The 25,421-nt window shown below is 49.7% G+C and overlaps 1 protein-coding gene across 1 annotated transcript; it reads right to left on the bottom strand.

Moving 5' to 3' along the window:
• Positions 20,378-22,841, bottom strand: LOC8077767 (L-type lectin-domain containing receptor kinase IV.2). Its single transcript, XM_002451942.2, has one exon. The coding sequence runs from the start codon at positions 22,614-22,616 to the stop codon at positions 20,487-20,489; it is 2,130 nt and encodes a 709-aa protein (XP_002451987.2). The 5' UTR covers positions 22,617-22,841; the 3' UTR covers positions 20,378-20,486.

Below are 25,421 nucleotides of genomic sequence, written 5' to 3'. Positions count from 1 at the left end.
TCTTCACTTGGTGGAGTCTGGGAGTTGTAAAACTCCTTCATATTTTGCTCGAAGTGTACCTGCTCATAGAGACAAGGCAGAGATCAAGTGCATGGGCCCTGTTGGTGGGAAACACCAACAGAACCAAAAGTGTATTTGTTCTCTCTAACCTTAAGCATAGTGAGCAAGACAAAGTTGATGGATAATAAGATCATGAGTGTAACATTTAAAACATTTGTCAGATCAGATCACTCAACCTAATGGAAAGATAATCTTTCTATATTTATGTTGTTTTTTTTATATATATCTTCCAAAGATTGAGTGTGCAACATTTTAGCTCATATGATTAGGAGCGTGGGATCACAAAGGTGGAAGGACTAAACATATTGAATCGATTAGGTTGGTTAATCTAGAGTTGTAAATCATACATGTTTGTCTCTTTTATTCATGTGAACGCCAGAACCAAGGAGAAGCTTTATAAAAGTGATAGTTAAGTACCTTAAGATGTTACCTTACTTAAAGAGTGACGGTACAGTATCACCTTGTGGAAGCTTTCCTTTCTTAGCGGTTGTGCATCGTGTTTGTGGCACCCTGCATGGATCATCTCTTGTGAGCTATGCCTTCCTTGTGTAAATTGTTAACCTTCATGTGTCTCTCTCTTTGTCTCCAATGTGAGTTTATCTCAGGACTTCCCAGGTCGATATTGAAAGTTTTCCTGTAGGGGTTAGTCCGACAAAATATCCAATATCTACTATAGCATACTATCGGCTCAAAAATCAACCTAGACACCATGTCTAATTTGATTTAGGATGGCATTTTAACCTAGGCACCATGCTTAATTTAAAATCCCTAGGAAGTAAGATCATCATTCCTAAACTAAGCACCATGCTTAAATAAGAGATAAATGAAACTACTCCAAACCTAGACATATACTAAAGCAAACAAAAGGCAGCATGAGAGCATTTATAGAGATCTACTCAAGTGGAGATGAAGTAGTGTGATTAGTATTTAACAAATTGAGCATGTCTCAAAGGTAGGGACAACCAACATAGCAACATGGCAAAGGATGATTTTATGTAAAGTACTCCCCCAAGCTTGAATTTTGCAAAATTCAAGTTTGGATGAATTTAATTCAATGTTGTATGATGATTGGTTGGACATACCTTGTGCTTGTCATTCATCCGATCTTCTTGCTCCAATCCTGGAAAGGTTAGTGACAAGAATACCCGAAGGAATATTTTTACAATTATCCTTATATGCTCAATACACAAGTTAATGTTGCAAATAATTAAAAGCTTATGTTACGATCTGATCAGTGCTTATTTTAGGACACTAAGCTTGTCCTTGGGATACCATTAATTTATGTCGGCGAAGTGGTTTCCCCTCCAACGCTAACCTATATTAAGATCAACTCAACGAGATCTACAATATCTATTATAGACATATGCATCGAAAATTGCCCTTTTAAAGTTTTCATAAATAGAAAGGAAGAGGGGGTTGGAGGTCTCGAACGTGGTGATGTTGGAGAGACCAAAAGATTGGGAAGATGTTGCATATAAGCATGGAGTAAACGAAGTGGCTATGAAATAAATTCCATGCTCATTAATGCTTGGAGTGAAATCCATGTGGTGTGGTGAAAATGGTAAGGTGAGTGTGGTAAAAAAGGAAAAGGAAAAGGATACATGGACGACTTGGTTCGAAACTAGCACAACTACCGTTCCCCGGCAACAGCGCCAGAAAGCTTGTTGGGTATTTTAAACGCAAACAGAAAAATCCGCAAGCGCACGGATACCGATGTAGCTTTCACCTGGGAGTATTCCAGAGTATCGATTTTCCACAGGGAACGTGAGTGTACTAATTAAGATTCAAGATTGCCCAAGGATAACTATATAATTATTTTTGGTGGGAAGAGAGGAAGTTTCCTGAGAGTTCTCTAGTTGATCTAAGAATCAAGAATTACTTCAAAGATTATTTATTTCGGGACATCAGAACACTAACCACAGAAAGACATGAGAAGGGGGCTAGGAAGCTCTGACTACGGTCCTACAAACACTGATCCGAACGAGGTGGAATACGTCGACCATTAGGGCTCTCACTACCCTAGGGCTACCACAACAATCCGCAGGATTGGGTGCAATTCCAGGTAATTGCAAGACTAAACACCACGTCTAATCTATTAATTACTACTCTAATGTTGCAAAGATTAGAGCACTTGATGCAAGCAGGAATCCAATAAATAACTTGAATGTAAATAAAAGTAATTAAAGAACTCAGGAATTATGAATTGAAGAACCTGGAGAACGATGAAGAACGAACCAGTTGCTGCAAAAGTACAATGTTGAGGAAGATCTGACAGATCTGGCTCCTCCTTCGCTCTCCTCTTCTCTCTCCCTATTTTCTAGATTACAACTAGAACTAACTAGAACTAGAACTAGAGGAACTAGAACTAGAACTAGATGAACTAGAACTAGAACTAGATGAACTAGAGGGATCCTCTCTACTTGGATGAAGAATTGAAACCCTAACTTTGATTCTATAGAAGAGGTATGTTCTCCAGGGGCCAGGGGGTCTGCTTCTTATATAGTCCCCTCAAGTGAATCTGGACCGTCGGATCAAACCGACATTGATTGAACGGTTATCCTTGATCCTTTAGGTCGGTGGAGCGTGATCCGCGAGATGGATCTGAATTGGACACTATAGGAGGGCGGGCGCCCTGGTCCTTAGCGCGGGCGCCCTGGGCCAGGCCCCGTTCGGCCTCCGCTTCGTTCCCGTGGCTTCTGGAGTCTTCTAGATGATAGAAAATTGCGCGGCATGTTAATATCTCTATGTAAACCCGACGTGTGGGCCTTTCCTCCGTATTTCTTGATAACCCCCTGCAGAAATAGACAAACACCAAAACTCGTGGAATTCTATCAGATAAAACCCTAAGTCTGGGTGTTAGTTGCATTTGGATCCTTTTCCATGATTAGTTGATGGTTAAATGTGAGCATTAAGGACCGTCAACAGAGGTTCCATGCCCCTAAATGAGTGGTGGAGGGCTCCACTCTAGATCACTTTGGTCCTATGCTGTTTTGGGTGGTGATCTAGACAACCCCTTACACTAGGTGTTTCTAGCAACCAGTACACATCACCTAGTACAATGGAAAGACTAACCCTGATCACTAGTTGGAAGACTACCATATGGCCATGAAGGTTGCGAGGTTCATGAACAACAACTTCACTGTCTAGTACTTGCCAGTACTCCTGTCAGGCTCCACTAGGGCCTGGCTTGACCTGCTCAAGCTTAGAAGCATCCGCTGTTGGGGTGAGCTTTGTTCGGTTTTCATCGATCACTTCCATGGCACCTACACCCAATCGAGTAACACCTAGGACCTCTACAACTACAAGCAAAAGACTAGGGAGACCCTCTAGGAGTACATTCAGTGCTTCTCTCGAAAGTGCAATAAGATCCCCCAACATCACCGATGTCGATGTCATCCATGCATTCATTTGTGGATCCACCTGTGAGGCACTTGTCCACGCCTTCGGTAGGGAGATGCCATGCATGATGCAGGACCTCCTAGACATTGCTATGCAATATGCCACTAGGGAGGAGGCTGTTCTGGCCAACTTGGACAACAAGACCAAGACTGCTAGCCACCTCAATGGCGACAATTGTAGCAGCAACCCCTCTTCGTCCTAGTGCCACCATGATACGTGGGAGAAGGATCATAAGCACCATGGGGAAGAGATAGTGGTTGTGGAGGATCGTGCCACCAACCCTGAACCCCCCACACGCAGCCCTCGACTAGAGCACTTTGAGAACGTGCTTGAGGCACCCTGCCCCTTCTATGGGGTTTTGGCCAAGCACCTCCTCAAGGACTGCTCCACCATGAAAGGGTACATCTACAATACCCTCGACCAAAAGGGCAAGGCCTAGAAGACTACCCTAAAAGCCAGGGGGCATTGCGAGCAATGCCTAAGAAGAAGACAACGAGTTCTTAGAGGCAGAGCATTGTCTAATGATCTTTGGGAGCTCCCAAGCCTATGAGTCCTAGTAGCAATGCTGCATCACCAACCAAGAGGTGTACGTTGTCCATACCCTTGCCGCTTCGACACAGCTCTAGTGGTCCTAGATGACCATCACCTTCAACTAGCAAGATCACCCAGATTGTGTTCCTCATCTGGGGTGCTACCCATCGTGGTCAGCCTGATTAAGGGCACCACATGCCTAAGGTCCTCATGGATGGGGGCAGCGACCTAAACATTATTTATGCCAACACCCTCAATATGATGGGCATTCCACAGAGCAGCCTACATCCCTACAACATGTTGTTCTTTGGAATTATGTCTACGAAGGAGGCCATCCCCCTTGGGCAGATCTAACTCAACATCACCTTCAGCGAGCTGGACAACTTCCACAAGGAGCCACTCACCTTTGAGGTGGTCGACTTCCCTGGCATCTACCATGCTCTCCTCATCCGTCCATGCTTAGCTAAGTTCATGGTCACCTCCAACTACACCTACCTCATGCTAAAGATGTTTGGCCCAAAGGGGGTTATCACCATCAACAGCAACTTCGAGCAAGTGTACTTCTACGAGCAGGACTGCATCGCCCAAGTGACAGCACTTGTTGCCTCCTGTGCTCCCGTCGGCTCTGGCCACAACATAGAAGGGGCACTAACAGAAGGAGCATCCAAGATGGAAGTGATGCTTGTTCAACCGAGCATTTGTGAGGAAGTCGAGACCTTTGCCCCACCATCTAGGCGCATGATCTAGAAGGGGCACAATCAATCAAGTTAGGGTCTGACCCTTCCCATGAGGGAAGGCTAGACTTTGAGCCATCCGCCCAAAATGACAACCTCCTGAGCCTTGGCTCGCTTGTGAGCCGCCTTCATTAGACTACCTCCCCAACAAAAAATAGAAAGGTAAGTCATGTCTTCCTAATCCTACTAGTCTAACTTGTCCAGGTGGCGACTGAACTTCGCCTGACCCATGAGGGCTCGGTGTCCACCAAAGTGTTGACTTATCTAACCAACTGCTAACCTTTCATGGAAAAGAGGGTGAAGACAAGGGGACCCTCATCGAGGCAAGGATGGGCAAGTTGAGCAAGGGAAGCAAATGAAGGATCAATGCCATGCCAAGCAAAGCGGTCATTAGCCATCGCATCACCGGCTAAGTCACCATCTCCCTCTCTCATGTCCATTCAATACCCTTTGCAGCTGACCTACTTCTTGTTTATTCCCACATGAGAACTTTTTCCTTCCCCACCGTACGATGGTTCGGGCCCCTGTAGGGGCATCATCGAGGATTCTAGGCTGGCCCATTGGACTTCAAGGTCGCCCGAAGCAAACTAAAGTGCAAGGGACGCTCGATGTTCAGACACTAGCGGTCTTTAGTCGATCACTCCAGTACACATACGGTTGATCATTGGGTGATGTGAGGTCTACTACTGTGGGGGTATAAACCCCTATACCCTTACGGCTAGACTTGGGCCAGGAGGCTTGGCCCATTACGAGACAAGTTCAAGGCTTGGTCCGACAGTTCGGAGTTTCGCGCAAGAAAACCAGACGTGCAGATCAAGCAGGATTCTAGTCGGTTAGAATAGGGATTGATATCGAACTATCTATGACAATTGTAACCGACTAGGATTAGTTTCCAGATCTGTAACCCTGCCCTCTGGACTATATAAGGAGAGGCAAGGGAACCCCCTAGGACATCATTATTCTCTCAACACAAATCAATACACTAGACGCAGGACGTAGGTATTACGCCAACTCGGCGGCTGAACCTGGATAAAAAGCTTGTCCATGTCTTGCGTCACCATCGAGTTCGTAGTTTGCGCACCGTCTACCGACAAACTACTACCGTGGGTATACCCCAAGGTAGACTGCCGACCAGCTTTCGTCGACAGTGGCGCGCCAGGTAGGGGGTGTGCGTGCAACTTCCCCGGCGAACAAGATGGTCACAATCCCAGCTTCCGCGGCCGTGCCTGAAGGCCTCACGTTCACCGTCGGCCAGATCACGTGGACGACACGCGGCGTTGGTCTCACGACCACGGTTTCGGAAGGAACCCAGATCCAATCTGGGATCACGTCGGCCCCAACCACTTGGGTGATGGTACCGAGCGCCCGACCACCGCTCCCGCTCTACAATGGAAAGAAGATCGACTGCTCGGACCTTCTCCAAGCACTTGATCGTGCCGATTCCAGTTTACTTGAAGCTTCCCAACTAGTAGATGGAATCTTGAGCCAGCCTGATCAAGCCACCCCAACGGATTTTTTCAAATCCCACCGGCCAACTCGTGTCGTTACACACGAACGGCTGGGAACGTCTGTGACGATAACCTCAACTCCCTCAGGACGATTCGTCACTCTCAAGGCTAAACTGGAGGAAGATTATCCTTGCGGTCTGAACAACTCGGCCTCTCTCTACTCACGGCACATCCAATCCCTTTTCAACAAGGCGGGTTGGCTGCCAAAGTGGAACGGTCGACCTGCTCGTCACTACGTCAACATGGTGACGATCCGAGAACAACGGGATGCCCAGGCTTCCAGCACAAATTCGAGCACTGGTTCCATCCCGACCGAAGTTATAAACTCCGAAGACGAGGACTACGACCTGGATCTGCCTTCACATCCTCCGGGCTTCTCTCGTTTCCCGGTCTTCCCACCCCGGCGAGGAGACATTGTTTTCAATGTCAGCGCTGACGAACCGGTCGTTGATGGGGAAACCGACGAGCAGAGGCAGCTCCGCGAGCAGCGTAATGCCGATCGCGCCCGACGACGCGCGGACGAGGAACGCCAAATCCCGCCGCATAATCTCAGCGACGCTTTCGACATGGTCGGGGATCAACCAGTTTATAAAACGCCAAGCGCCAACGTGGCTGTCGCCATGGCTAATTTAGATCGACTCCCTGATACTCCCGAGTGCCAGGGGGTCCGAACCAATGTCCGAGCACACCTGATCGCCGCAATGGGACAGACAGCCACTCTGCTCAAAAGAGTCCAGGCCGTCTCCTATACAGAAGCCACCTCCGACCAGACTCATCGTAGCCAGACCTCACCGCAGCCCAGCAGGCACCACCGCAGCCGTTCCCCCGACAACCACCGAAAAGACTCACGGCGTGACGACGGCGGTCGGGATGCTGGCGGTCATCGCGAACAGAATCACAGGCGTGGTCAAGAAGTAAACCAATACAGGGATCTTCGGTATAACATCCCTCCCAAAGACGCCCAGGACCATATCAACAGGCGCGCCACGGAGAGAGCAGTCCACGAAAACCTGCGCCGTATCGAGTATGATGCAACGCACGGCCCCCCGGCCGTGAGGCAGTTCTCATCACACCTCCGCCAGGTCGTGTGGCCCCGCAATTTCAAGCTCGAGAAACTCAAAAAATACGACGGCAAGGAAAATCTAGAAAACTGGATCACTCTCTACGAAATTGCCGTCCGATCAGCAGCAGGAGACGAGCACGTCATGGCCAACTACTTCCCAGTAGTCCTCGACCAGGCTGGTCATCAGTGGCTCCTTGGCCTGCCCGAGGACTCCTTCGACTCTTGGGAAGAGCTACGCTAGGCTTTCATCGACAACTTTATTGCCACATGCGAGCAGCCTGGAAACAAGTATGACCTCGAAAGGATAAGGGACAGGAAAAATGAACCTCTACGCGATTACATCCGACGATTCTCGGATATGCGCCTTAAGATCCCGAAGATTTCCCACGACGAGGCCATCTCTGCTTTCATCAAAGGCCTGCACTTCTATGAAGCACTAAGGAACAAGCTGTTGCGCAAAAGGCCAACAACGATGGCTGAGCTCCTCGCCACGGCTAAAAATTACGCCGATGCCGATGACGCAGAAAAACTAATCCGGGATGATGCGAGAGGGCCCGACCAGCCTCCTCGGCGAGATGATAGTCGCGGTCGTTTCGACAACAGGAACCACCGTCGCCCCGACAACCGCGATCACAGAGAAGGTTGGGATAGGCAGCGCGACAATCACGACGATTTCGGAGGAAAGCGTCCCCGCGACCACGACCACGAAGTGAACACAGTCAAGCGTCCCAACGGGCGACGGGACTACCAAGAAGACTACAACAAAACGTTGAAGGGACCGTGCCAATTGCAACCAAAATCCAATCGTACCATGGAAGAGTGTCGCGTCCTCAAAAACATCTATACGCGGCGGGCCGCCCAAGACGACTCCGCCAAGAAAAATGGAAAACGAGACGGGCACGACCACGAAGATGAGGACGAGGACCAAGATAGGGACCCACGACACCAATATGTCAGTCCCACCGATGTAGTCCACTCCATCTTTGGGGGCATGGTCTCCATCGAATCTAAGCGAGAAAGAAAGCTATTAAAGAGAGCCTGCCTCAACATAGACAGCACGGACGGCCTGATCGCAGACCCGAAATTTCCCCCGTGGTCGCACAGGGAGATCTCCTTCAGCAGGAAGGATCAGTGGGCCGCTATCCCAGAGCCAGGTCGCTTTCCTCTAATCCTGGACCCTTGCATCAACAGCATCAGATTTGAGCGCGTGCTCGTGGATGGAGGAAGCTCCATTGACATCCTCTTCTGCAACAGCCTGCCCGCTCTCAAGATATCTCCGGCACAATTAAAACCCTACGATGCTCAATTCTGGGGAGTCTTGCCAGGACAGAGTTCAGTGCCCCTCGGACAGATAACATTGTCTGTCCAATTCGGCACGCCCGACCACTTTCGGACAGAGTTCGTCAACTTTGTGGTCGCCGACTTCGATGGGACCTACCACGCCATACTGGGCCGGCCATCGCTGACAAAATTTATGGCGGTCCCACATTACTCATACCTGGTCCTCAAAATGCCTACGGAGAAGGGCGTCCTGACAGTCAGAGGCAATGTCTACACTGCATATACCTGCGAGGAAGAGAGCTTCAAGATCACCGAAGCAATTAATCTCTCAATCCGGATGGCAGAAACAGCAACCCAAGCCGCGCAGCTACCTCCAGACCAGCTCCGACTACCCGAGCAGGAGACCACCAGGAATAATTCAAAATCCAAGGAGCATAAAGAAGTACAATTGGTCGACGGCAGCCCCGAAAAGACGGCCCTTATTGGGGCCAACCTGGACCCCAAATAGGAAGACGCGCTCGTCAGGTTTCTAAGGGACAATGTGAGCGTTTTCGCATGGAAACCCGCAGACATGCCCGGCGTCCCACGAAACCTGATCGAGCACTCCTTAAACGTCTCGAAGACCGCAAGACCAATCAAGCAAAAGCTGCGACGGTTCGCTCGTGACAAAAAGGAGGCTATTAGGACAGAAATAACACGGCTTCTAGCAGCCGGATTTATAAAAGAAGTGTATCACCCCGATTGGCTCGCCAATCTGGTTGTTGTACGCAAAAAGAATAATGAATGGAGAATGTGCGTTGATTACACTGATCTCAATAAATACTATCCTAAAGATCCTTTTGGTCTCCCTCGCATCGACGAGGTGGTCGACTCAACGGCCGGATGCGAACTCCTCTCTTTTCTAGACTGCTACTCTGGTTATCACCAGATCTCGCTAAAGGAAGACGATCAGATAAAAACGTCTTTCATTACTCCTTTCGGCGCATATTGCTACACGACCATGTCATTCGGACTCAAAAATGCCGGAGCAACTTATCAACGGGCCATCCAGCAATGCCTCCACGACGAGATTCGTGATGACCTCATCGAGGCCTATGTAGACGACGTAGTCGTCAAAACAAGGGATACAAGCACCCTAATCGACAACTTAGACCGAACCTTTAAGGCGCTAAACAGGTACAAGTGGAAGCTTAACCCCAAAAAAAGCATCTTTGGCGTCCCTTTCGGTCTACTACTCGGCAACGTCGTCAGCCGCGACGGCATACGGCCGAACCCTTCAAAAATAAAAGCAGTACTCGACATGCGACCACCTAAAAATGTCAAGGATATTCAGAAGCTCACCAATTGTATGGCCGCACTCAGCTGCTTCATCTCAAGACTAGGAGAAAAAGGCCTCCCTTTCTTCAAACTCTTGAAGGCATCGGAAAAGTTTTCCTGGACAGAGGAAGCCGACGCTGCGTTCACCCAGCTTAAGACTTTCCTCACTTCCCCGCCTGTTCTTACGGTGCCTCAGCCCAATGAAGACCTACTCCTTTACATTGCTGCAACCAACAGGGTTGTTTCCACGGCAATAGTGGTCGAGCGAGACGAGCTAGGTCATGTCTACAAAGTCCAGCGACCCGTTTACTTCATAAGTGAAGTCCTAAACGAGTCCAAGGCTAGATACCCACAAATACAGAAGCTCATATACGCCATTCTAATAAATCAAGAAAGCTAAAGCACTACTTCGACGGCCATCGAGTCTTGGTAACCACCTGTTTTCCTCTTGGGGACATTGTGCGCAATAAAGACGCCAACGGCAGAATTGTAAAATGGGCAATGGAATTATGCCCCTTCTCCCTGTAATTCCAGAGCCGCACCACAGTCAAGTCTCAGGCCCTGGTCGATTTCATTGCAGAGTGGACGGATCTCAACGAGCCTCCCGTTCCTGACGTCTCCGACCACTGGTCGATGTTCTTCGACGGCGCCTTGAACATCAACGGCGCCGGCGCGGGGATTCTTTTCGTATCGCCTAACAAGGACAAACTGCGTTACGTCCTTAGGATCCTTTTTCCGGCATCAAACAATGTCGCCGAATACGAAGCATGCCTGCACGGCATCCGACTAGCTGTTGAGTTGGGAGTCAAACGCCTCTATGTCTATGGCGACTCCGCTTTGGTTATTAACCAGCTCAACAAAGAATGGGACACTACCCACGAAAAGATGGATCTCTACTGCAAAGAAATTCGCAAGTGGGAAACCAACTTCTATGGCATAGAATACATCCACGTGGTCCGGGATAAGAACCAAGCAGCAGATGTGTTGTCAAAGTTAGGGTCATCTCGGGCCCAGATCCTGCGGGGTGTTTTCGTCCAGGACATCCATGAGCCAAGCGTGGGCTCCGGTCTGGTCGAAAAGCAACCAACAGAAACAATGCTCATAGACGATGCCACTCCGACAACCAGTGGCCGTGATTGGCGCACCCCGTTCATCAGATATATATCGGACGGGTCAGGCTTTCAGGACAAAACAGAGAACGAGCGCCTCATTCGACGATCAAAGAATTACATACTGGTCGACGGCAAACTTATGCGGAAAAATGCAAGTTCTGAAGTGGTGCTCAAATGCATATCCCAAGATGATGGCGTCAAGCTCCTAGAGGACATACACGCTGGATCCTGCGGCAATCACGTTGCATCCAGAACGCTGGTCGGGAAAGCTTTCCGAGCAGGTTTTTATTGGCCAACCGCGGTCAACGACGCAGAAAAACTGGTCCGACACTGTGAGGGGTGTCAGTTCTTCGCTAAAAGGACCCACGTACCTGCTCACGAGATTCAAACCATCCCGTCATCCTGGCCTTTCGCCTGCTAGGGGCTCGACATGATCGGGCCATTTAAACCAGCCCCTGGCAACTTCAAGTTCGTTTTCGTATTAATCGACAAGTTCTCAAAATGGATCGAATACATGCCATTGGTTAAAGCAACCTCCGAGAAGGTTGTGGAGTTCCTAAATCAAATCATACACAGATTTGGGATCCCAAACAGTATAATCACCGACCTGGGTACTCAGTTCACTAGCACCACATTTTGGGACTTCTGCGATGATAGGGGCATAGTCATAAAATATGTGTCAGTAGCTCACCCACGGGCACATGGTCAGGTCGAGCGTGCGAATGGAATGATCATTGACGCCCTAAAGAAAAGGTTGTACACCGAGAACGACAGAGCACCTGGTCGATGGATGAAAGAGTTGCCAGCTGTGGTCTGGGGTCTCCGAACCCAGACTAGCCGGAACACGGGAGTGTCACCCTACTTCATGGTTTACGGCACCGAGGCAGTCCTGCCGTCTGATATAACCTTCGGTTCCCCCAGAATTGAAAACTTCGACCAGTCAACAGCCGACAACGCTAGGGAGCTCGAAATTAACTGCATGGAGGAAAAGCGTCTAAATTCTTGTCTCCGAACAGCAAAGTATCTTGCGGCAGTCAGGCGGTACCATAACAGGAACGTCAAGGACCGTTCTTTCGTGGTCGGCGACCTGGTACTCAGGTGGAAAACAAGCCAGGAGGGAATGCACAAGCTATCCACCCCATGGGAAGGACCCTTCGTGGTCGCCGAAGTCACACGACCCACGTCCTACAGACTGGCATATCCAGACGGAACACGCGTGCCTAACTCTTGGCACATAGACAAACTGCGCCGATTTTATCCATAAGTTCTAGTAACTTTTGCTTGTAAATTTCTTATAGCTGTCAATAATAAAAGTTTTTCTTTTTGGCTATACTTTGTTTACACGCAGAGCTCGAAAAGTCCTCTGCGACGGAAACTCTTAACAACTACGAATCAAACACAGTGGCACGTCACTCAAGATAATTGTACAGCGCTCAAAATATCAGTCATGACAAAAGCAAACTTTATTACAAACTTTACAAACAAAGTTTACAATACCCCGACAGGCAGACACTAGTCTACTCCTACAGACTACCCTACTGGCCTACTGCTCGGGCTGATCACCCGCCTGGCATTGCTGCCCGGACGAAGGGGTCGGGGCCACCGGCGCCTGGCTGGTCGAGACCGCAGGCGTCGACCGCCCATCTCCCGCAATAGACGCACCCGAAAGCTCCCTGGCCGACCTGTCTGAACCCGGCTGGTCGGGGGGAGTGGCCGTTCCGCATAGATTGATGTCGCCGATCACCGTCGACGACAAGTCCAGCAGACCACCCCGAAGCTCGTCTGCCTCTTGCGGGCCGACTTCCTTGGGATACCCCTTCTCTAGACGGGTCAAGTCGACCAGGGGGTAGTGGGCGCGCACCATGCTAAGGATATGCGTGCCAGCAAACTCTCCGGCGTCCTTCATGAACTGCTGGAGCCAGTCCCACGCCCGTTGTGCCTTTTCAACTGGCGTCAATTTCGGCGCGCGGGGCTGGGTCTCCGGGAGCTCGGGACTGATCAAGTCCAGGACCGGGGCCACTCCTTTCCAAATCTTACAACAGTTAACCTTCCAGGAGTCCCGGTCCATGACCAACTCGTCCAGGTGCTTCTTGGCGTTTACCTTGAGCACTGCAAAGGTAGCAAGATGTCAGTCTCAACGTATCGACAAGGGAGACAAGCGACAAATAACGGGGGCGGCGCGCGATACCAGACAACTCCCGGTCCCTCCGGCCTAGCTCCTCCCCTGCTCGGCGCCTGGCCTCCAGCGCCCCGGCAAGCTCTTGGCTGAGCTGCTCTCTCTCCTACCGAAGGCGCGTGACCTCCTCCTCCAAATCTAAATGAACAATTAGCAGGTCAGTAAAGTCAACCATGCGGCTATATACAGTTGCCTCGAAGTATGAGACTAACCTGTTCGCTGCCGATACTGGTCGGCTAAACGACGCGCGAGCTCGAGATGACGCTCCTCCTGGGCGCTCATCTCGGCCACCTTCTCACCAACCTCCGACCGTAGCCGGTCCACCTCTGCGGTCAGGGCCTTGTTCTCGGCCACAATACCTTCTATTTGGTCAAAGCACCTCTTCCGGTACTTCGCCGTTTTCATTGCGCCCTGCAAAACGAAATATATGCTGACTCAGCAAGACAACACAAAAGTGTCGAGCAGTGCAAAGGCTCACTTACCTTGACTTCGTCCACAAGACGCTTGGCCGCGCGCTCTACTCTGGCGGCCTCTTCTGTCTCCGCGAGCTCCTCGTGCCCGATAAAGTGGTCCCCGCATTGACGCCACACATATACGTGTTGGCGGCCATCACGAGGACGACCTTCAATCTCCTCCACCTCATCGTCGGAGGCCGCCCGGGTCTCCTCGCTCGTTGCATTGCCACCGGTGGTGGTCGAAGGCATCACCGGCCCCTGGACCAGGCCCGGGGAACCTGCAGACGAAGAGGCTCCTGCCCGGGGCGGCGTTGGGACCTCCCTCCTTTCGACGAGGGGAGGGGTCGGGGCTCTGTCCCCCCTTTCCGCGGCGTTACTCGGGGGAGGCATCCCTGTAGCCTCCTCGACCCTTGTCGGGCTGCTCGCCGCAGTCCTTGTCGAGGCCGGGAGCTCCTCGGCGCTCTCAGGCACGGCTGCAACCGCAGGATGCTCCGCGGTCGGGGGCGCCGCGTCCTCAGCAGCACAAGCGGGCTCGGCCACCCCCTGGCCGGCGACGTGATCGGGGTTGACATCCGACGCCGCGCTAAAGAACAAAGTAGCATTTTCAGCAAAAATAAAAATAAAAATTAGCCAAAGTACGTAAGTTGAACACTTACAGGTCTGATCGGCGGTGGGTCGCGGTGAACCTCCTCCTAGCTCTGCCGGCCGGCGCCTGAGCCCCCGCTTCGGGGGCGCGCGGCGCGGGAGGGTCGCTGGCCACCCGACCAGTAGTGGTCGGTACACTGTCCGGACGGCTACGAGGCCTTCGCACCAGCGACGGTGCGGCCTCCTCCTCCTCGTCGTCGTCGTGGGTGATCCGGACAAGCCGACGGCGCTTTGGCGCTTGGCTGCTCTCTGCTGGCAGCGTCGGCGCAGGCGAAGGATCTGCCGCCAATGGCCTTTTCCCCACCACTCTCTCCTCGATGGTCGGGACGGGGCGGGCCTGGTCCTCCTCACTGCTGGTGTAACGAGTACACCGAGCAGCGTCTTCCTCCGGCGGACCTTCCCCCGCAGGATTCTCCATCCCAGGTGCCAGTGACACACACACTGTGCACCGGTCAACATCTCCGATCTGCAAAAGTAACAACGACAAGTCAGCAGTAGAAAATAACGAATGCTAAGTCGAAATAGTCAGTAAGATACCTCAGGTGCTGGTCACCCCAACTTGAAGGCTTGCACCCGATCACTACCACGGACGAAGCCTCCATCGGTAAAGTTAAACAGCTCGTTCAACAGCTGCTGCACCTCTGCCTTCTCCAAGACCTCAGGCCGCATCCTGGTCGGGTCGAGGCTGCCGGCGTACTCGTACGCCGAGTGTACCCTCTTCTGGCAGGGCATCACCCGACGACACACAAAGTTGCCGACCACGCCTAGCCTGTCCAAGTGCGACCAGTCGATCAGCTTCATCAGATCCGCCACTTGGCCGTCGAACTCTGGGCGGTCGGTCCAGCTTACCCTCTTCTCGGGGATGTACCCCACGTCGCAGAACGTGGAGCTGCCCGGTTCTTCACTGACGTAGAACCACTTCCTGTACCATTCGGTTAGGGAAGTGTTCCATGGACAGTGCAGATAACGGTTCTTCATCCCGTCGCGAAGATTGAGGTATACTCCACCTGCAATCTTGGAGCCTCCAACCGCTCCCTTCTTTCTTAAACAAAAAAGATAACGAAAAAGATCGAAGTGTGGCTCTATGCCAACATAGGCCTCGCACAGATGGATAAAAGTGGAGACGAGAAGGATTGAGTTCGGGTGCAGATTGCAAATCCCGATCTCATAATACAAAAGAAGACCCTGAAGAAAAGGATGAATAGGAACCCCAAAACCCCTCTTAAGGAAATCCTCGAACACTACGATCTCACCGGCGCGGGGGTCGGGGTAGTTCTCCCCCTCCGGTGCCCTCCAGCCGCCGAGCTCCGGACTGTGCAGTAGCCCCATATCGACGAGATCACCGAGTGACTTTGCGGTGCTGCGGGATTTTTTCCATTCCTTGGCCATTAGCTCGGCCCTCTTCTTGGAATCGCTCTTCGCCATTGGAGACACGGGAGTGGTTTCGAGCTGAGAGGGCGCAAGAGGTTGAAGAAGGCGAGAGTGGAATGATTGAAGGCAATGGCAGGATAAGCAGTGCGAGGTTAATGTCAGGATTTTATAAGCCATAACTCCACCCCTCCCACTTCCCGCATCCTTGGGAAACAGGCGGGCCATACGGCGGACGCGGCGCTTCGGTTTTCAATGATTATCGACAATTAATGCGGAGGAGTTTTCGTACAAATTGATGGTTTCCTTTTCTCAAACCGCGCAAAGGGCGGCTGCACAGTTGCCAGGCGCAACTTTTCATGCAGCCATCTGACATCCCGTTAGGAGGTCTTGTCACATCAACTTTTAAATGGAAATTTTTTTCAAAAGAAGCAGACAAAAATGGTAGAGAGTCAACAATCCGAGGACTACACCGACCACCGAGCACTTGATGCTCGGGGACTGGTCGCCCAGTCTATCAACTCGGAACTTCAAGGACTACACCGACCACCGAGCACTTGATGCTCGGGGACTGGTCGTCCAGTCTATCAACTCAGAACTTCAAGGAATGCACTAACCACCGAGCACTTGATGCTCGGGGACTGGTCGTCAAATTTGTTGGAGTTGCACCGACCACCGAGCACTTGACGCTCGGGGACTGGTCGCCCAGTTTGTTAGCTCGGGAATTCGGGGACTGCACCGACCACCGGGCACTCGATGCCCGGGGACTGGTCGCCCAGTCTGCTAGTTCGGGAATCTGCGGGTTGTACCGATCTTCGAGTGTTGTACACCTGGGGACTGGTTGGCTAGCTCGCCAAATTGATAAGTCTATACGGTACTAAACGAGTATGAGATGCTCGGGGACTGGATAATTTTAATTTTTTAGACCTTGCTACAAGGTTCATACTTCGCCTTTCAGCAAGCTCGGGGACTACATCGGTACGATGCATCTGGCGATGCATCTCACATTCAAAGTTACTTTGAGGATTTTTCTTTTTGACCCTGGCAGCACGTGACTACGTCACCTGCTACCAGGCTCGGGGACTAAGTGGGCACACTTCACCTTGCGGTGAACTTGCTTGCTTTTTTGAAGGTCTGTACTTTTCAGAAAAGTAAAGTGGGCACACTTCACCGAAAAAAAATATTTTTTCTCAAGAGCACCATGCATTCTTCGAACAATTGGCTTCTTCGATGATGGTGTTGATCGAATATCTTTAGGTTTGATCAAAATACTGTTACAATTATTTGGGCAATTTTCATGATGACTGAAGACGTCAAGTTTCATTGGTCGAAGAAGCTCAAGATGGCGTGTTACTTCACAATACATGGTGCTCGAGGACTAACTGTGGGGGTATAAACCCCTATACCCTTACGGCTAGACTTGGGCCAGGAGGCTTGGCCCATTACGAGACAAGTTCAAGGCTTGGTCCGACAGTTCGGAGTTTCGCGCAAGAAAACCAGACGTGGAGATCAAGCAGGATTCTAGTCGGTTAGAATAGGGATTGATATCGAACTATCTATGACAATTGTAACCGACTAGGATTAGTTTCCAGATCTGTAACCCTACCCTCTGGACTATATAAGGAGAGACAAGGGAACCCCCTAGGACATCATTATTCTCTCAACACAAATCAATACACGAGACGCAGGACGTAGGTATTACGCCAACTCGGCGGCCGAACCTGGATAAAAAGCTTGTCCGTGTCTTGCGTCACCATCGAGTTCGTAGTTTGCACACCGTCTACCGACAAACTACTACCGTGGGTATACCCCAAGGTAGACTGCCAACCAGCTTTCGTCGACAACTACTAAATCTCCCATTATGCCCAATGACATGCAAAAACATGGCTACTTGTTCTTCAATCGTTATGTTAATGCTATAGGTTACCAGCTCCCTAGTGTGGAAAAGGTGACACCAGTTGAAAGAAAGGTGCCCACCTCATCCTAAGAAGATTTACATAGTGGACATCATCTAATTCATAGATGTATCTAAGGTTATTAAGCCTCTGTTTGTCCCTCTTTGTCATGGGGCGATAGGCCATTGAATGGGCATCAGCAACCCTTCTCCAAAACCACATGAAAACCATGCTGCAACTGTTAATATCATAGCAGCGACCGCCTAACGCCTACATTGTAAGTCCATCTCTAGGAACACAGAGGATAATGTACCACAAATTAGAAAGAGATGAACCACTTGTGCTGTGAACTAATGAGTAACCAAAGAATTAGCCAACAATCACTAAGGTAGATGTGGCTGCCACACCAAATGGTGCTCCTCTAGCGCCTAATCGACCAAATGGAATGTAATAATTGACCTAGGCACTGAGCTCAGTATTGACAGTAAAATTGCATCATCATCCACAACATCTTATGCAGACAAGAATACAACATAATAGATCCACATCATCACATAGAAAAGCCATAGATCTGAGTAGCAAACAAGTAGGAACAGGTGCGACTCCATCATAATCACATGGATCTAGTGGGTAGCAATAGGAAACCCTAATACCAATGCACGGTGCAAACAAAATCATTGCAACAATCAAAGGAAGTGAAGGCAGGAAAGGTGATTTGTATATCGACGCAAGCTTGGGAGGACCAAAAGGGTCCACTAGAGATGGTCGACTTTGACAGCGGGCGGAGGGCAAGAGGGAGGAACAAGAGAGACCGCACTAGAGCAGAGGAGGCAGGAGAGGCATGAAACGGGGGTGGTAACCCTAATGCCCACCCACGCGCGTGCTTTTATTGGAGGGACAATGCCATCTCTTGTGCAGAGGCCTAGGGTTCCCGCCAAGGAGCATCCTATCTCGGTTGGCGAGCAAAGGTTGAGGGCAGAAGTCGGAGTCGGTCAGGATGGAGCAGGGGAGGGGCATAAGAGGAGACAAGCAAACCATGAGGGAAGAGCAACCAAACACGATCCAGGTGCACCAACTCATGCCAGATGGGCCTCAGGACGCCTCCATCGCGCAACCAATCACACCCTTAGTGAACGGTTGAAACAGAACATTTGAAACATGGGGCATAGGTGATGCAGTATCGATGGCGTATTTTCCTTTCTTTGTCTTATCCCCTATAGATTAGAGCCTTAGCTGTTCCACTCCTCTCCGAGAGTCACTACTATAGAAAATTTAACAGAGGCAGGCAAAAATGCTTTATTGAGGCGAGTAGGTCAACCACCTCAAACCAAAGGTCATGGTTAACCATCTCGGTTAATATTTTAACCGAGGCAGGCATATTATGATAGTCGCTCGGTTAATATATATTAACGGAGACGGTTGCCCTAACCTAACTGCCTCCGCTAATATCTTAATTGAGGTGGTTTGATAAAGGCAACTACCTCCGTTAACAGTTTAACTGTGGCGGGCGGCCTAAGGCAACCGCCTCGGTTAATAGCCATTAACGGAGATGGTTGCCTTAGTTCTGCCTTAAGTCAACCGCCTCGGTTTATCATTGACAGAGACAGTTGGATTAGGGCAACTGCCTTAGTGAATGAATGATTATTCGGGGCGGTTGGCTTATGTGGACAGTTTCGATTAGCCTATTAATCAAGGCGGTTGCTGAGCCGACGGCTTAGCCTCGATTAGCCAAGGCGGGTCGCTGGCCCAACCACCTCCGACCTCCATTTTAAAATGCCTCCCAAAAAATTATAGTAGTGAGTCCCACTTTACCCCATATAAATTCTACCAATTTCCTATGACGTGAGAATCCTTCTAGGATCTTATCAATTCCATACATTGGGAGCCCAAATCCAAATTAGCAAACGTTCGCTAGACTTGAAAGTGCGGACTATGTGCGTGGCACAGCTCTAGCTTCATGATTTAATGCTAGATCTGTATTTTGTAGACTAAATGAAAGTGGTTTGTATATTTATATTTAATGATAACTATAAATGAAATGAATTGTGTAAATGCACTTGAGATGCTTGTAGCTCTAGATCCAAGATTTCTTAGAGCTACAGATAACTAACTCTAGAAAAATCTACATATTTTATAGAGGTAGAGCTCTGCTAATCAAGACCATAGACAACCCCATGACATTTATTTTTTGAAAGAAAATGTTTCCTGAACTTTTCATTTTAAGAAAGTTATATTAACAACTTTTATGTATAATATTTTGCAGAACATATTTATAACTTACTACCTCAGTCCGTAAAAGAATACAATTATGGGATGCATACCGGCCAAAGTAGTTCAAGTTTGACCAAATTTATAAATGTTAGTATTTTTTACTCCAAATAATTTTTATATGAAAATATATTATATAATTAATATAATGGTACTTATTTTGTATCATGATACACCTTTTTATCTAAATTTAGTTAAAGTCCAATCCGTTTAACTTCTCGAAAAAAGAGAATTGCTTTCTCTTGTAGACAGAGGGAGTATTACCATAACTTCTAAACATAATTTTTCATTATATTTTTTGAAAAGTTATATAGACAACCTATCTTGACAATTTATCTACTTGACCTTTGGAACCCAACTTTATAAAAACGGAAAGTTACACAACCAATTTTGTTTCCGAAAAAAGGAAAGTAGCGGAGGTTAGTCTGATGGTTTGCTAAGTTTCACTTAAATCAAGCAAACGTTTCATAATTAGTGGAGTCGGTGCACGGTTCTGGACAAAGCGTACCACATATATATGTACAGTACTGTGCAAATGCAAAACCTCTTGTCGAAGAGATGGGAGAGAGAAAAAACAGAAGCAATGTAATTTATACTTCTATATAATCTGTATATATAGTTCCTGTACGTGTATGTCTTTTGCTGAATAAATCCTAATTAAGAAAATCTTGGCTTCATGGAACGTGTACGTTACTCTTGTCATCTCCCTTTTGAGAGAGTAGAGTACTTGAGCTCCTCATCGACGATGACGACGACGATGAAGTGGCCATGACAGATGAGTCGAACCCTTGGCTTTGCAACAACGCCAGCATGCTCATGATGCCCATGTGAGTCGGCATCGTCAGCTCCGGAAGCGGCATGTCCCCAGCTAGGTACTGCATCACTGTTCTCATGCTTGGCCTCACGCTGGCCAATGGATGTGAGCACAGCAACCCCACCCTCAATGTCAGGCTTAACTCATTCACGTCATAATCTCCTTGAATTCTGGGGTCCACTACTACCTCAATGAGTGACTGATCCTTGCGCCATTGCTCGAACACCCAGTCAACCAGCAAGAGCCGATCTCCATCTATCGTCTCCTCGACAGGTCTTCTTCCGGTCACGACCTCGAGAAGGAACGCGCCGAAGGCAAAGACATCGGTGAGAGGGGACGCCTTACCTGTCAGCGCCAGCTCCGGGGCAATGTAACCAAAGGTGCCGGCCACAACGGTGGTATGCAGCAGCTCGGTGTCATGGCTACGCAGCCTTGCAAGGCCGAAGTCACCAAGCCGGGCATTCATCTCGCTGTCGAGGAGAACATTGCTCGCCTTGACGTCTCGATGGATCACAACTTGCTCCCACTCTTCATGAATGTAGAGCAAGCCCGACGCGACGCCCTTGATGATCTGAAACCTCTGTGCCCAATTCAGTACAGTACTAGTGTTGTTGTCGTGGCTGTAGAGATGCTTCTCAAGGCTACCATTTGGCATGTAATCGTAGACCAGAAGAAGCTGGTCCTTGAGCCGGCAATACCCAAGCAGCTGCACGAGGTTGCGGTGCCGGAGTCGGCCGATGGTAGCAACCTCGGCAACGAACTCCTTCATCCCCTGCTCCGATTCGTGCCACACCCTCTTCACCGCGACCTCCATGCCGGAGGTGGGCAGCACCCCCTTGTACACCTTCCCAAACCCTCCCAAGCCAAGCAAGTTCTTGTCCTTGAACCCATCGGTGGCGAGGAACAAATCCTTGTACGGGAGCCGGTGCGCCCCGAACTCGATCTCCCAGTCTTCGCGCAACTCGATGTACCTGTACCGGCGCCGCACGACGAGGAGAACGCAGGCAGCCATGGCGATGATGATGGCGAGCGCGCCGACGGCTACCGGAAGAGCTATCGCCAGTGTCATGGTCTTGGACGGGCGAGAGCGAGACCCTGAGTTTCTTCTGTCAGGTAGCGGTGGCAGACTGGCCATGTCGATGGCCGGAGCCGGCCCACCCACGGCGAAGCTCCAGCCGAGCACGTAGTGGAGCGTGCTCAGCCTGCCCGTCGATGACGAGAAGCCGACGTAAGCCACATCGGCGATTATCACCGTCGAGAGGTCGACCGTGGCCGAGACCAGCGGCTTCTTGGGCCTCTCTGTCCCGACCGGCGCCAGCGTGACGTCGATCCGCGTGGCGTCGCCGTCGTAGTCCACCCACGCCCGCATGACCTCGCCGCTGACCAGGGTGAGGTTCCTCAGCTCGCCGGTGCGGTCGTCGTAGTAGCCAGCGCTGGCTGCGTCGACGGAGACGAGGCTGTTGACGTCGACGCCGACGTGGTTGTCGTTGATGTCGTGGAACTCGGGGCTCTGGATGGTGTCGAGCTCCACGGCGACGATGTGGTTGTGCACGCTGCCGTTGCTGGAGCTGTTGAGGAGGCCGATGTAGTTGCTGGCCATCGCGGAGGAGAGGTCCTTGGACGGGGCGACGACAAGCGCGAGGCCGTGGCCGCCCATGCCCGGGGTGACCGGCACGATGCCGAACACGAATGAGGCCGAGAACGACCGGACCGCCGCCGCCGCCTTCTTCTGGGCACCGCACAGCGGCGCGCGGAGTTGCAGCGGCGTCGGGTGGAACGCGTGGCCTTTGCTCAACGCCGTCTCGCTGGTCAGCTGGAGGAGGCCGCGCGGCGTCACCATGGCCGCGCCGTCGAGGGTGAGGCTCGCGGCTGCGAAGCTGGAGTAGACAAACTTGTCACCGTCGCTGCTGCAGTCGCCGGCGGCAAAGGCGGGTGCAAGGTGGAGGCCATAGAGGAAGAGGAGAGGTAGCACGCGTTTGGCTTCAATCATGTCGGACCCGGACGGAGTGAAATGAGAACACGTACAGTACAGATTGTACTAAAAACTTTGGAATTCAAAGCGCGCGGTTGGTGCGTCTACACAACTAGTACTCCACAAGTTACCAGCAAGGTTGCAGTCTTGCTCAGGAGTTGCTAGCTTAGCTGAAAGTGGAAACTGCAGTATCTCTTGACTGTTGGTGTGATTTTTAATGTGTGATGGGAACACGGTCGGAATTGGTCGTGCTCGTGCGTGCATGTTGGATTCAGATTGCACAACAGACTTGCGGACTTGGAGTAGGGAAAAGTAGATGCTGGTACATCGAGTGGGTTCAATTGTGGGGAAATGGATGGAGCCAATTGGGTCCGATTGATCAAGACAGGTCACACCGGATTCAATTTAATGCTATGCTGCCTTGCATTAATCGGAGGCGATGTTCGAATGCTTGCTCTTCAGCCTTGGTTGAGGGAAGAAAGTGAACACAAACTGCTCAGAAAAAAAAAGGAAAGCGAAACAAATTCATGCCCTGTGTTTTTACAAATTCGTAAGAATATGAATATTGTATGATTAGAATTAACCTCTTAGATTGTTTAGAGCAACTAAGCCCTCTAATCAGGGGCGCTACTTTTAGTTTGAGGGCTCTATTACTTTTGAGGACCTTGTTTTCTAAAATGTATTCTAGTAGTAGTGGCTTTTAAAATTGGGTCCTCAAATTCATTTTAGTAGAGACCGACACGGGGGATCGAACCCATTTGTCATCCTCTTTCGTCATTGACAAACTTGGCCACGTCTATAGAAGCTAAAGAAGGGAGGGGAAATGTGAGGGCTGGATCCTTGCCGGAAGGGAGGAGAGGTCGCAGGGTGCAGCTGCTGGCAGGATCCCCACTGGAGAGGGGGGAAGCTGACAAAGAGGGAGAGGAAGCCACCAGGTGCTGCTAGACGGGATCCTTGCCGTGGGGAGAGAGAAAGCCACTAGGTGCTGCTAGGCGAGATCATATCAGGGACTGGAGTGATGGAATACCATGTGAGGAAGGTGCAGACTAATTAGGGTCAAAAGATTCATTTCGTAATTTACAGACAAACTGTGTAATTAGTTTTTGTTTTCGTCTAAATTTAATATTTCATGTATGTGCCGCAAGATTCGATGTGACGAGGAATCTTGAAATTTTTTGGGAACTAAACAAGACCAAAGTCCCGACGCGGGGCAGATCCACACCGTGGAGGGAAGAGACGTCGCCAGGGGCGCAGCTACTATACACTGCCACACGTTCGGGCATTAGCACCGGTCGGGAAGGGCCTGTTGCCCCGGTTTCCGAGCCGGTGCTGCCCTTCCGGGACTAAAGGCCCACCCTTTAGTCCCGGTTCGGGGAACCAGGGCTAAAGCCCCCCCCCCCCCCCCCCCGGTTTTAAAACGGGTGGGAAAAACAAACGGGTTTAAAGGGTTCTTTTTTTTGTCCAATCCTCCGGTCCGGTTATTGGTTTTAAAAAAAAAAAAAAAGGTTTTTCATACATATTTTTGCTGATACAATAATATATTTATATTAAACGCATATTAAGCATATATAAATGAAAATTATAGGCTTAGCTTTATAATTAAGCTTTGCCTATAATAAAATGAATAGGTCACATCAAAAATTAAATAGTTATGTAAAAAGCTTTATATATATATAGTTTTATAAGTACAAAATTCGTAACACATATATACATAGAGTTTTTTCTCCCAATGTCTGAAAACGATACAAATGATCATCGTTGTTTGGAATAAGAGTTTCGTTGCCGTTGAAGTGAAATTTGCCGTTTGGATTGATCACTTGCTCGCGGAGCATCTCCTGTTCCATTCGGTCCCACTTGGGAACAGCACTCTTATAACCACCTGATCTCATATGATGGTGGTATGTCTTTTTACTTGCATTCTCTTTGTTTCTAATGGCTCGTTCCTCGCCCTCTTCTGATGTTTTGTACTGCACGAAGTCATCCCAGAAGGCCCTCAGCTTTACATATTGCTTGAGGTTGAAATTTGGAGTCTCGTTTTTCTTGATAAATTTATTGTACAAAGACTTCTTCCAATTCTAGAATAGTACCGCTATCTTCTTCATAGTCCAGTCATAAATTCACACCTTCAACTCTTCATCGTTGGTGTCGAAGGTGAAAACGTCTGTGACGGCTTTTCAAACTAACTCCTTGTCACAATCAGAGACAAAACTGATCTCAGAAGCACCTCGCTTCTCTCTCCATTCACAAGCACTGATCGGTATTTGATCTCTCACAAGGTATCCACAGTTGAAGGGTCGAGATGGCGGACTAGAGGGGGGGTGAATAGTCCTTTCTAAAAAATATTACGCCGGCTAACCGAAACAAATGCGGAATTAAAAGTATCGGTCTAGCCAAGACTACACCCCTCTATCTAAGTTCTCTAGCACCTTGAAAAGATCCTAAACAAGCAAGCAAGGTGCTACCTTAGCAAGAGCTCACCTAACCAATTCTAGGAGCAAGGTCATACAAACCTATGCAACTAGTACTTTGCAAACTGATGGAGCTCCTACACAAACTAGTGAGGCAAAGCGCACAAAGCCTAAGCTCACTAGCAAGCTCAATAACAAGGCAACTAATGCCAAATTAGAGGGCGCAACTTACTTAGCTACACAAACTAAGCAATGTGACTAACAAGGTTACACAAACCAAATTAGTCATGCAAGGGGAACTACTTCTAGCTACACAAGCAAGAAGTTAACTAGCAAGCTACACAAGCTAACTAATTACAAGAGCAACTATACAAGCACAAGTATATGAAGTAAGAACAAGCTTGTGTTAGGGACT

This window comes from Sorghum bicolor, chromosome 4 (assembly GCF_000003195.3).
Source record: "Sorghum bicolor cultivar BTx623 chromosome 4, Sorghum_bicolor_NCBIv3, whole genome shotgun sequence".
Lineage (NCBI taxonomy): Eukaryota > Viridiplantae > Streptophyta > Magnoliopsida > Poales > Poaceae > Sorghum > Sorghum bicolor.
This window is presented reverse-complemented; position numbering and strand designations above follow the sequence as displayed.

Bases quoted from the DNA above. Each gene is read 5' to 3' on its own strand.
- LOC8077767 (XM_002451942.2), bottom strand. From the start codon at position 22,616: ATGATTGAAGCCAAACGCGTGCTACCTCTCCTCTTCCTCTATGGCCTC.